This window comes from Rhineura floridana, chromosome 7 (genome assembly GCF_030035675.1).
Source record: "Rhineura floridana isolate rRhiFlo1 chromosome 7, rRhiFlo1.hap2, whole genome shotgun sequence".
Lineage (NCBI taxonomy): Eukaryota > Metazoa > Chordata > Lepidosauria > Squamata > Rhineuridae > Rhineura > Rhineura floridana.
In genome coordinates this window covers 21,015,184-21,028,586 of record NC_084486.1, presented here as the reverse complement: position 1 = coordinate 21,028,586, position 13,403 = coordinate 21,015,184, and the positions used below count along the sequence as shown (strand labels likewise).

Sequence of the window (13,403 nt, the reverse complement as noted above, 5' to 3'; positions counted from 1 at the left end):
AATATATGATGGATCCCTTAATAGGGACCAAATTAGGGACAAACTGTAGCTCAGTAAAGCATCTGCTTTGCATGCAGAAGGTCCCAGGTTCAATCACGGGCATCTTTAGGTAGGGCTCGAAAGACTCCCTGTCTGAAATCCTGGAGAACTGATACCAGTCATTGTAGACAATACCAAGCTAGATAGACCCAACAGTCTGTCTCAGTATAAGGCAGTGTCCTGTGTTCCTGAAGTCTGTTTGTCTGTCTTTCCATCTATCTATCTAGGCTTCACACAGTCCTTTTTCCTTGGTCTTAATAGCAAAACAAACCTGTAATAGTTAAGAACATATCATCACAATTCAATCTGAGGACCCTGGTCTCTGTTATGGTACCCTGTTGCCTTTCCCTCTTTGTTATTCTTCAGTACATGGGAGCATTTTTATTAGCATTCACCCCATTGGCTCCTCAGCCAAGCACATGCACCAGATGTCTGAACCTGTGGTTCCTCTTGTACTAAGCAGGATTACTATCGCAACAACTATTGTTACGTTTAGGGGGGATTCTGACTTAGAGGCATTCAGTCATAATCCCACAGATAGTAGCTTCGTCCTATTGGCTAGCATTTTCTAATGTGTATGATTCGGTTTAAGAAGGAATTTGGAAAATAATATGTTGTTTAGACACGTTTAGTCTGTTCCTTCTTCTGAACAGGAGACATTGGTAGAACACAGAGCTCTCTGGAGACTTCTAAAGTCTGTGGCTATTTCCAAAGTTTAAAGTAAAGAATACTACAGAAGAATGTTGGCAAATAAAAGATTCCTTTATAGATGCTTCTGTTAGACCAAAAAAATCAGTTTTCCTTTTTCGTCTTCAAATCAGCTATATTTAGCTTGGTTAAAGTTTTGAAAATCAGTGTGAAGAAGGGAAGAAGAGTTTTCTACCTAATAAACAGAGGAAATTGAAACTGAAAATCAGTAATTATTTTAAGAGGGAGAAAGAATGAGACCAATTAACGAGTCCATAGGATGTTTTCAAGCTGTTATTTATCAAGATATCGTTTATGCATAAATGAAGTGGGGCAGTGGGATGCCCTTACAGGATATAAAAAAAGGTGAGTGCATATGTACATGTGTGTGAGAGATAATATTTACTATTGCCCTTTGTAGTATTTTGGCAACCAAAAGAGAGAGAGTTACAAAAGAGGAACTAAGAATGGTCTGACCCACATGAATTGCTTGCTGAATGTCAAAGCTCAGTTGATTGCTATGTGTTGAATTAAGAGTAATAGAGAAAAAGAGATCATGATATGATCTGAAGGCAAAAGCAAACATTTTTTAGGGCTTCTAAGTCCAAAAGGGATGTTTTTATTTCTGATGGACGGTCAAACGAGGAAGCATTCTTTCCCAGTTTTTTCAGTGCACTTTACTTTATTACAGTACTTTCTAATTAATATCTGTGATGCGATGTTCTGCTCCCTTAATGGAAACAGCCATTTCATCATCCTCATTTGATCCTTGGCTTGCTTCCATGTCTGTGTTTAGGCGAGTCTCTGCTGTGTACAGCTATCTGCCTGATAAATTACAACCTTTCGATGATGCATCTTGACTCAGTGGCCTAATGGATGTAACTGGTGCAGCTGAAATTTGCAGAAGAGACTGAGAAATTGGAAAGAAATTAGATTTGTTGCAATTGCCCAGCATCTGCTTGAGATCATCATGATAATAAATATGAAACTGGTCATGCAAAAAACACAAGCATAGGCTTTTTCAAACCTACCAAGTGGTCAAAGAGAATGTTGGGGAATTGCACAGTTGAGGTCTGGTGTTTCTGGATTGATACCTGCATAGATAATTTGAACATTTACTGTGAGCCTGAGAGCTGTAGTTAACAACATCGCTCTAAAATGAAAATTAATGTAATACTTATTCGTATGAACATGGTGAATATCAAATTGCAGTTTGATGGTCATATTTTGCTTATTACAGTGTTCTCAAAAATGATTGTGTCTCAGATGGTGGAAGAGACACCTAAGTTGTCTTCTTTATGTGCCCCCTCTTTTACCTGACCCCATTCTCAAAGATTTTCCTATAATATTTTCAAACTTCTACATACACTATGTAACTAATCTTTAAATTTAATATTTTATGTTTAGAATAAGGGTGGCCAACCTTTTCAGACCAGGATACATTTCAGATTTTGAGAGTGCTGTGGATGCCAATCATAAAATGGCTGCCATGGTCGCATGGCATAATACAAAATTAGAGAGTAGTCATGGTGAAGCTTTTCCCATAATTGTATTTACATACTAGAAAATACTTGACCTGTTGAATTTCCATCTGCCACATAACTGTTAAAGGCACAGAAACCCTGGTTTTCCCCAATCCAACCCTAAACCAAAGTTTAGGCTGCTATCCCGTACCCACAAACCTGGAAGTAAGCCCCATTAAACACAAAGAGACTTATTTCTGAGTAGACATATATACCAATGTACTGTAAGTTAACGACACAATGAATTGGTAATGAGTCCCTTTTCTTTTGAGGGGAGGGGGAGTCTTTAACATTCACCCACGTGCAGAATATAACTTCTAGGCACTACCTGATCGCAGGTAAACCCAGCACAGAAAAGGTGTATCCTGGTTGCTAGGGAAGGGCAATCTATGGAGATCCAAGGACTAGAAAAAAGAAGCAAGAAAAGAGCAATATAAAGGAGGGCAAAAAAGCAGCTGTTTAGGACTCCATGGATTCCTATTGTTCAGTGTCCAAACAACTCACTTATCAGTCATAGCTCTGATTCACTCATTGACCAAGAACACTGACAGGCAGGAGCAGCCAGGCTTGGCTCATTTCACATCAGTCACTTAGAAGGGTGTCTGCATAATTTGCTCTATAACATTCTGTCTAGGTGGGTAGACACTGACTTAAAAAAAAAACCTCAGGTTTGGGGCTACCTTCTGGGAGTGCCAGTGAATGCCTTCATGAGCACCACGTGCCCACAGGAGATGAGTTGGTGACCCTTGGTTTAGATTATTTAATCTAATAAAGCTTTTCAGGCCAGCTTCCTTTGCCTATGACAATCTAGAAAGCAGCATATACATAGCTAGTTTGGTGGTAGTAGACCACTGCCTGTAAGCAAATATTCCTAATCCTTTTTAGATGAATGAAGCCAATAAGCTTTAGCATATGATAGACAGTATCTGGCTCACCCTTCTGTATTCCATGGAGGATGTGTCTGGGTGTGCAGTTATCTTCTGCTGTTCTTGACCTCCTTTATAAACCTTAAGATACACATATTTCACATTATAGTCCCTGAATAATTTTGGCCTGTATCTTCTTATATGCATTATTTCTTTATTGATTTCTTCTGGTGTTTAGGATTGCAAATAGGTTTGAGGTGTCTCTACTTTTCTTTATTAATGATTAGTTCTGCACAGTCTCGCAGTTTGAGGCTTTCAAAGATACCGGCAACACAAACAAAATGTCCTGCCCGAACACTCGGAAGTCAAACATGAATGAGGAACTGTGCTTTCCTTTAGTAAGTTTAATAGAAGGCTTTGGTTCAGAGCACTTCATGAATCAGCTTACAGGTTACACAAAATTCAGTAGCATTACTAGGAGAGGCTAGACATGACTTTACTGCACGAAGATGTTGTCACAGCAACTAGACACAGCCCCTCACCCTGTTTAAGTGAGGATGGGCAGGCTTCCTACTTGCGTGTACCAAGTGTCACTGTAGATAAAGTGCACGCACCCGAGTGCTCCTCCTCTGCAGTCTTGCCACTCCACCCCCGTTCTGCTGGGCTCACGACATCATCCCCCCCTCCATGCTAATCCTCCCCCCACCCCGGAGGCTTGGGTTTACCTGGGTAGTGCTCATGGAATTATATCACCAATTCTGGCTCATGGACGTCTGGCACTGCTTCTCAGGATCTCTCCTCAGGTCCGAACCCCTTCTAGTGAATCAAGTACTACAGCTTCCCACAATGTTGATGGGAGTCAAGAATCTGTTCCAACTCATATTCCTCCTGACTGTCGACTGGTTCAGAAGCAGGGGGTGGTTTGGGTGCCCGATACGGATGCGGATGTTCCTCGGAGATTAGCAAGGAATGGTGGAATACTGGATGGAATGTCATGGTGGCAGGGAAGCGTAACCAGTACGCGACTGGGTTGATGCATGCCTCTGCTTCGAAGGGCCCCACCTGCCAGACTTCTAGCTTATGGCAAGGAGCGGTTGTTGGTAAGTATCATGTGGAAAGCCACACTCTAACACCTGTATTTTGGGGGCAGGTTGGCAATGCTGATCGGTGACCCACTTGTAGGCAGCTTTGGCCCTTGCTAGCTGCATTGTAGCATCTGCTGCACCACCTGTAGTTCTTGCACATATTCCACCACAGCCAGGACAGCCAGAGTGGAGGTTGGATTGTGAAAGGCACGAGGGTTGTGTCCATAACTGGTGAAACAAGGAGTCTGTTGGATAGAGGCGTGCACTGAATTGTTGTAGGCAAACTCTGCAAGAGGTAGCAGGGACACCCAGTTGTCTTGCTGGTAATTGACATAGCAGCGAAGGACCTGCTCCAGGGTGGCATTGATCTTCTCTGTCTGACCATCTGTCTGGGCATGGTGGGTGGAAGACAGCCATAGCTCAATCTGTAACAGCTGCGGCAGGGCATGCCAAAAACGGAGGGTGAACTGGGGTCCCTGGTCTGAGACCAGGCTGTTTGGGAGTCCATGTGCCTGAAAAATGTGTTTGATGAATAATTGAGCAGTCTTCTTGGCAGTTGGTAAGCTGGCGCACGGAATGAAATGGGCCATTTTGCTGAAGGCATCAACTACCACCAGAATGGTAGTGTTCCCCTGGGAAAGGAGTAAATCTGTGAGAAAGTCCAGTGTCACCATTCTCCAAGGCCCTTCGGGTGTGGGCAGCGGCTCTAACAGCCCGGCTGGTCACCCAGGGGTGTGCTTGGCCCTCATGCACGTGGAGCAAGACCACACATACCTCTCAACATCATGCTTTATTCTAGGCCACCAAAAGTCCTGTGTGACCGCCTGCAGAGTCTTAAACATCCCAAAGTGTCCCACGATTGGGGTGTCGTGACACTGTCATAGGATCTTGTCCTGCAGCTCTCCGGGGGGCATATACAAGGCCTCATCATGATAGAGTAGTCCTCCTCTTTGGGGAAAGCCTGGAGTCTGGTCCTGAGGGGTCCCTTGTAGCTTCCGGATTCGCTCTTGGGCAAACGTATCTTGTGCCTGAGTGGTGCTTAGCTCTTTGGTCCAGGGGTCAGAGCAGGCTGCCGCCACCATCTTGTCCAAGGGGATGATGTGATGCAGAGGTGGGTCTCACTGGGGTTCATTGTACTCTGGTTTGTGGGAGAGTGTATCCGCTCTACAGTTCTGGGCATGGGGGACACAGGTGATTTTGAACCTGGGGAAGAACTGGGACCAGCGCACTTGATGCCGATTCAGTTTGCGGGCCGTCTGGAGGCTTTCAAGGTCCCTGCGATCAGTATGGACTTCCACTGTGTCACACCCCTTTGAGGAGGTGTTGCCAGGTTTCGAACACATCCCAGATGGCAAGTAGTTCCTTCTCCCAGACTGTGTAGTTTTGTTTAGAGTCAGTCAGCTTCTGGGAGTACACACTTGGAGGGCTGTAATGACACTGCTCCGATGGCTATGTCTGAGGCATCTGTTTCCACCACAAACGGTCAATGGGGGTCAGCATGTTGTAGTACTTGTTTAGAGGAGAACAGCTTTAGCCGCTCAAAAGTCTGCTGGGCTGCCTCGGTCCATCGAAAGGGCCAGAGCCCTTTAGGCAGTCTGTTAACGGTACCATCATATTGGAGAAGCTAGACGTGAACCGTCCATAGTAGTTGGTGAATCCCAGGAACCACTGTAGATCCTTTTTAGTCTTGGGTGGGGTTGCCAGGAGAGATGCAATGCACCTTCCCTGGGTCCATCTCTACCCCTGTGGGAGTAATACATTGGCCTAGAAAGTTCAGAGTGGTTAAATTGAACCCACACTTCTCCAGCTTGGCATATAGGTGATGCTTTCTCAGTCCCTGCAACACAGCCCTCACGTGAGCCTCGTGCTGCTTTGGGGAGTCAGAATAAATACGGATGTCATCCAAATAGACTATCATAAAGCGATCCAGGTAGTCCCAAAAGATTTCATTCATGAAATTCTGGAGGACTGCTGGGCCATTTGATAGTCTGAAGGGCATGGCCAGGTACTCGAAATGGCTATACTGCATCTTGAAGGCAGTTTTCCACTTGTCCCCTTCCTGGATCCTGAAAAGGTTATAGGCCCCATGCAGGTCCAGCTTGGTATTGATTTTGGCTGTTCGCAGCTGCTCCAGTATCTCATTGGTAAGGGGGAAGGGGTAGCTGTTGGGGATGGTAATTTTATTCAGCTCCGGTAGTCATGGCAGGGACAGAGTTCTCTGCTCTTCTTCTTGGTGAATGAATCCTTGCTTCAAATTGATATTGAGGAAGTTCCTTAGAGCAGCCAGCTGTGGCTCAGACAGTGAGTAGATGTGGCCAGAGGGGATCTGGGCCCCCGAGAGCAAGTCAGTGGTACAGTCATAAGGTCAGTGGAGGGGCAACTGGTCCCCCTCCTTCTTGTCGAACATGTCAGAGTAATCCTGGTACTTCGTAGGTAAATGAGCCAGCGCAGCAGGTGGCAAGATGGTGCAGCCGTGGCCGCCACCGCTGCAGCCTCAATGGGCTGGCAGTGCCGCTTGCAATAGTCCAACTGGAACGTCACAGAGGCTTCCCCCCAGGAGATTGTTGGATCATGTTGTATCATCCAGGTCAGCTCCAGGACCACCGGGAAACATGGCAAGATGGCCAGGTACAAGGACAGCTGTTCAAGGTGTTCAGGCACCCCCATTTGTAGCCCTCCAGTTGCCTGTGTGGTGGCTCCCAGTGCTAATGGCCGTCAATGGTCTCCACTTCTAGAGGTGTCTCGAGCGTCATGATGGGAATGCTGTGTTACTTAGCAAAGCTCGAGTCCATAAAGTTGCTGGATGCCCCCGACTCCACCATAGAAGTACTTGGATGCTTTGTCCCGACAGCAGACCCAGGCAGATCGGCAGGTGCAAGGCCAGCTTTGACGGGGGAGGAACATTGTGAGGTCCTTGGCTTAAAGTCAATCCCAGCTCGAGGATCTCTACGAGATCTGGGATTTGTCATTTTCCTACACTGAGACTTTCTCTGATTAGGACAAGCAGGTCTTTGCCAGATGCCTCGCCTTCCCGCAATATAGGCACAGCCCCACTCAGCATCACTTTCTCCTCCTCTGTCAGGCTGGCCATGCCCCTCCAATCTGCATGAGCTCTGTCCCCGACTGTGTGGGGGAGAGGTATGGGGGGGAAACTGCTGAGCTGAGGAAGCCCGGCGCTCTAGATGACAACCTTCAAGTCTGCTGTCAATCTGCAGGCACAGGTGGATGAACTCTGGTAAGGAGTTGGGAGCCAGAGTTCGCACCAATTCATCCAGTATCTTGTCAGTTAGGCCCTACTGGAATTTGTATATCCGAGCTCACTCGTTCCAATCCACTTCCTCTGCCAAAATTTGAAATGGATTGGTGTAAGCCCCAACTGAGCTCTTGCCCTGGTGCAGGTTTCCCAGCTGACGAGCTACTGTGACCTTCTGCCGTGGGTCTTGAAAGATTTCTGCTATGGCAGCAATGAAATTGTACTGTGCCAACTCAGGGTTGTCCTGAAGCAGCTGAACCACTGGGCCGCCTCCCCTTCCAGTAGATTAATCACAAAGGCCACTTTAACCAAGTCATTGGGAAAATCCAACTGTCACACTCTGATGTATAGCTCGCACTACGTGATGAACTTTGCAAACTGCTCCTGCTTTCTGTTGTATTAAGGTAGTCCAACCGGCGTCTTGACACAAGACACAGGCATCAACTGAGCTGGAGCAGCCCCCTGTTGCAAGGCTGTCACATTGTTTTCAGCCTGGGTCATTTGGAGTTGCAGGTTCTGGTTCTCCACTCAAAGAGTCTGGGCCTCATTCCAGAGAGTCATTGCTAACACGCATGCACTCGAGCACTCCGCTGCAGTCTCGCTGCTCCACCCATTTCATTCCGAAGAGTCTGGGTCTCGGTGTGGAGATGCTGAAATTTGGCTATCGTGGACTTTAGGGCACTCTGATAGCCCCCCTCCATTCCTCCGCTTGCTTCCATCTCACTCATAGGGTCATTGGGTAGAGGAGGTAGGGGCTGCGACAAACTTCCTGCCCGAGCACTCAGAAGTCAAACATGAATGAGGAACTGTGCTTTTCTTTAGTAAGTTTAATAGAAGGTTTCGGTTCAGAATGCTTCATGAATCAGCTTACAGGTTACACAGAATTCATCAGCATTACTAGAAGAGACTAGACATAACTTTACGGCACTAAGTCGTTGCAGCAATTAAACACCCCTTCTCATCCGGCTTATGTAAGGATGGGCAGGCACCCTACTTGTGTGTACCAAGTGTCACTGCAGAGAACATGCATGCACCGAGCACTCTCCTCTGTAGCCCCACTACTCCACCCCTGTTTTGCTGGGCTCATGACACAAACCAGCAAAAAGCAATTGAGAGGATGAAGACACTTAAAATTATGAGTCACTCCTGACAGTTTTTATTCTTTTTCCAGCACATTGAACCTGAAAGGCAAGAGTCAATTCTGAGATACTTCATATTTTTTTTTATGAACATCAGTTACTTTCTTTAATTCTTAGTTGCTAGATATAATATTATTAATGTATCAACCCCACCTCACTTCAGCTTTTTTGTGCTCTCTCTCTCAATAAACATATATTGGAGAACAAACCTCATTTGAAAATAAAGTGTGTAAAACCATATGTTTGTAATGGTGCATATCAGCAATGTAAATTATGCCCATGATCGTCATTTAAATCCTTTGAAAAAGCCCAGACAATAATGACTGATAGATAGATCAGTGTGTTTGGACAAAATCCAAGTTGTATGACCAGAACAAACTTATTTTATTTAATAGATTTTCATGTATTTATGTGTTTGTAATTTATTCCACTTCCAAAATTAAATTTTAAAAAAGAATTTAGAATATTTGGCCAGTGGTTTGGGTGACAGAGAGGAATAGACTAACAGATGGATATGGAGATTGGGTTTAGGTTTAGAATGCTTGTGTTTTTTTCTTCTCTGCTATATGCTATTTGATGCAGTAGTTACTGAACCTCTTGGCAACTAACTCTTTATTCTCTGATCATGGAAAGATGTGTTTTCATGTAAAGTTAATGAACAGGACATTTACCTTTTTAAAGAGCAAAATGGCAACTAAGAACTATGAGATTTCTTATTCAGTTATCTTACCTGAAGGATATATTTGCTCTAACCTGAAGGTTTCCATAGAGAAGCCATCCCTAAAAAGTAGCTGTCCAAAGAGCTATCCATGCTCCTATTTGCTTTCCTCTTTAAGTAGTCATTTTCCTCAAGCTCTTGTGTGAAATGCAGGTCTGCAGATATTAATGTATCTACAGCACAGAACCACTGTTTTGTCAGTTTTCATTATCCCATAGTGCTACTTTTGTTACACCAAACTCTGCTTTTTCAAAGCTGATTTTTTCCCCATTTTAGAGAAATCCCTTAACAGTGTAGTAACTAAGATTGCAATCCCATGTACACCTTCCTAGGAGTAAGTCCCACTAAACATTTCAAGTAAACAGTGGGTGAACAAGTGTGAGCTGGAATGCAAAAAAAATTGGTTTATTAGATGACCCTAAGGAAGCCACTGTCTTTTAAACCTCAGTAGTTATAGTAATGAGAGCCAGTGTGGTGTAGTGGTTAGAGTGTTGAACTACAACTTGGGAGACCAGGGTTTGAATCCTGACACAGCCATGAAGCTCACCGGGTGACCTTGGGCCAGTCACTGCCTCTCAGCCTCAGAGGAAGGCAATGGTAAACCCCCTCTGAATACCACTTACCATGAAAACCATGTTCACAGGGTCGCCATAAGTCAGGACTGACTTGAAGGCAGTCCATTTCCATTTTCAGGTATAGTAATACCAACTTGTGTTATCAGATTGTGGTAAAAAATTACTGAGATGAAGTATATGAAGCACTCCACACACTCTGAAAGTTGTATGCAGATACTAAGTAGTAGTGCTGTCTCTGAAGTAGCGACTAAACCAGGGGTAGGTAATGTGATGCTCCCCAAATGGATTACAACAGTTTGCCCCAACCAGCATGGCTGATGGTCAGGGATTATGGGAATTGTAGTCCAAAAACATCTGGAGGGCATCATGTTGGCTGCTCCTAGACTAAATGATCATGCATGGGAGTGTATTGCATATGAATATTTAGCCTAGCTCTGGTAAAGGATTTTGATATAGGGAGGGTTCAGAACAGCTGAACATAAGAAAGCCCTGCTGGATAAAACCAATGGTCTGTCTAGTTTGCAGTGGCCAGTCAGATCCTCTGGAAAGCCCACAAGCAGGTCATCAGTGCAGTAGTGCTTTCATGCTTGTGATGTCCAGCAACTAATATTCAGAAACACACTGCCTTTGCACTGTAGCCATCATGACTAGTAGCCATAGATACACTTATCCTTCATGAATTTGTCTTATCCCCTTTTAAAGCTATCCAAGTTTGTGACCAACAGTACATTGTGTAGTGGTGAATACCTTAGTTCATCTGTAGGAGGAAATATTTCCTTTTTGCCTGTCCTGATTCTCCCAACATTTAGCTTCACTAGATGACTCTGGTTCTAGTATTGTGAGAGAGGGAGAAAATTCTCCCTATCCACTTTTTCCACACCATGCATGATTTTATACACTTCTATCGTGTCTCCCCTTACATGTGTCTTTTTAGCAAACTAACCCCTCTGCCCCCCAAAAACATCATAATTGTTCCTCATAGGAGAGTTGCTCCAGCCTCTTGTTCATTTTGGCTGCCCTTTTCTATACCATTTATTATTGTTGTGTTGTAGTTGTTCCTGCTAATAATAATAATAATAATGAATATTTTTATATCCCACCCTTCCTCCCAGTAAGAGCCCAGGGCAGCAAACAAAAATACTAAAAACACTATAAAACATCATAATCCAGTTCTAGTTCCTGCAGTATCCTTTTTGAGATGCAGGGTCCAGAATAGTACATAATATTCCAAGTGTGATTGAACCATCGATTTGAATAAAGGCATTGCAATTTTATATTCCCACAGCTGATTCACATTGGGTCAACATTTTCATTTGAGTTACCAATCGCAACCCCATGTTCTCTTTTCTGGTCGATCGTTGCCAGTTCAAACTCCATTAGTGTATATGTAAAATGTGGGGGGTGGGGGTTGTTCCAGTGTGCATCATCTTACTTGATTACATTGAACCTCATTTGCCATTTTAATACCCATTCGCCCAGTTTGAAAGATCCTTTTCATAATCCCTTTCTGTTTTTCATCCCCAAAGCATGGAAGTTCCATAGATGGTAATCAGCAGTAATGAATTAGAATTCTTGGTAAGATGGTTGAAAAGCAACTTCTTTATTTAAGCAAGCGCAGATGGAATTTAGGAATATGGTGATATACCTTTGGCCTTGAAAACAATCACCATTTCCCAATGTTTCATACTGCACAGATAAACTATGTGCTTTACAGCAAGTCACCCAGAATGAATTTGCTGGCCACCTGAGACTCAAAGGGGGATGTTTGTACATATGCTGTTTCACTTAGCACATTTTTGTCCATGCTTCTCTATTGCATTCTCAGCTGAGGCTTCTGTAGAACCTGAATGAAGATGTAAGAAATAATGCAAGTTTCAGTGAGGAACTGGAACTTTGGAGAAGGAATAGTTTATGTGGTATCAGATCAGATCTGGGGACTGAAGATGGGATAGGACAAATGGTAGCCATCTGAATGGGGAGAAGAACAGGAGAGTATATTGCATGATTTCCAAGGATGTTATGCTTATGTCTGAGACAAATAAAAATTCACTAATGGGCAAAAAACCTTGCGGTTTAAGAACATACCTATAGCTCACAGATCTTTGTATCAAACTTTAAAAAGCAGGGAAATTGGGCAGCTATAGTGAATGCACGAGGGGAGCAGGAGACCTGACCTCTCTGAGATACTGGACTGCCCTACAAATTTGTCAGAATGCAAACGCAATTTGGTTTGGTCTTTCACAGTTCAATCCACTTCCTGTGTAGCTTGGAAGGATTTGGTAACATGTGCCTCTGAGCATGTGGTGCTCAGGCGGGTCTGATCATTTGCATGCTTATTGAGTTCAATGGGATTTACTCCTATGCAATCATGGTTAGGATAGGTAAAACTGACCATGGGGGAGGGGGAAGGAGCAGATTGGAGGGGGGCAAAAGAAGGCAGAGGGGAGGGCAGGTTTGACCATTTGCATGCTTATAGAGTTCAATGGTATTCACTCCCATGCAATCATGCTTAAAAGGTAAAGGTGTCCCTGCACTTGTAGTGCAAGTTGTTTCCGACTCTTAGATAGGTAAAACTGACCATGGGGAGGAGGAGGGGGGATGGGGGGGAGGGAAGGGGCAAGAGGGAAGGGATAGGAGGGAGAAGAAGGGAGGGTGGGTTTGATCATTTGCATACTTTTTGAGTTCAGTGGGATTTATTTTTGCACAATCAGGTTTGAAAATGGAAATGGACTCCTTTCAAATCGATCCCAACTTATGGCGACCCTATGAATAGGGTTTTCATGGTAAACAGTATTCAGAGGTGGTTTACCATTGCCTTCCTCTGAGGCTGAGAGGCAGTGACCGGCCCAAGGTCACCCGGTGAGCTTCATGACTGTGTGGGGATTCAAACCCTGATCCTCCCAGGTTGTGGTCCAACACTGACCCAGGGAGGGGGGGAGGATGGCACTGGGCAGAGGGGAAGTCCCTTTCCTTTCCAAAAGGAAAACATTGTGAATAGTATCATTGCTTTTCAGCGTTTCCCCCACCTTTTTATTCTACAGCAGGCACATGTAGCCTTCCACTCAAATTTAAACCAAAGCTGTCCCTGGCCGCATCCACACCAGGCGTTTATTTCACTTTGGACAGTCATGGTTTCTCTCAAAGAATCCTAGGTACTGTAGTTAGTGACGGGTGCTGAGAGTTGCTAGGAGACGCCCTGTTCCCCTCACAGACCTTCAATCAGAGTGGCTGACTGTTAATCCAGTCTGGCCACTGGAGCTCTGTCAGTGGATTAAGAGTTTCCTCTCAACACCCTCCACAAACTACACTTCCCAGGATTCTTTGGGGGAAGCCATGACTGTCTCAAGTGAAATCAAAATCTAGTGTGGGTGTGGTCCCCTGATTACCCAAGCCAAGCAGCTTTGAGTCTTGCTTTTAGAACACTGACAGTTGGTTCTTGCTGAGCATGCCCAACATTATCATTCAGTTCAATGCAAAATTTTCTTAAATTAATTAAAAATCAGCCAGTCATTTTTTTT

The 13,403-nt window shown here is 44.5% G+C and overlaps 1 protein-coding gene across 4 annotated transcripts in view; it reads left to right on the top strand.

Annotated features, from left to right (window-relative positions):
- The window catches only part of PARG (poly(ADP-ribose) glycohydrolase), a 122,032-nt gene that overhangs the window by 90,570 nt on the left and 18,059 nt on the right, over positions 1-13,403 (top strand). Inside the window, exon 14 of one of the 4 annotated variants that reach the window (XM_061635004.1) lies at positions 1,523-1,801. The exons of the other annotated variants lie outside the window; for them this stretch is intronic. Within the exon in view, the coding sequence (XP_061490988.1) occupies positions 1,523-1,599 (77 nt within the window). The 3' untranslated portion in view covers positions 1,600-1,801. Of the gene's footprint in view, positions 1-1,522; positions 1,802-13,403 lie in introns of those variants that run through there. 4 annotated transcript variants of the gene reach the window in all.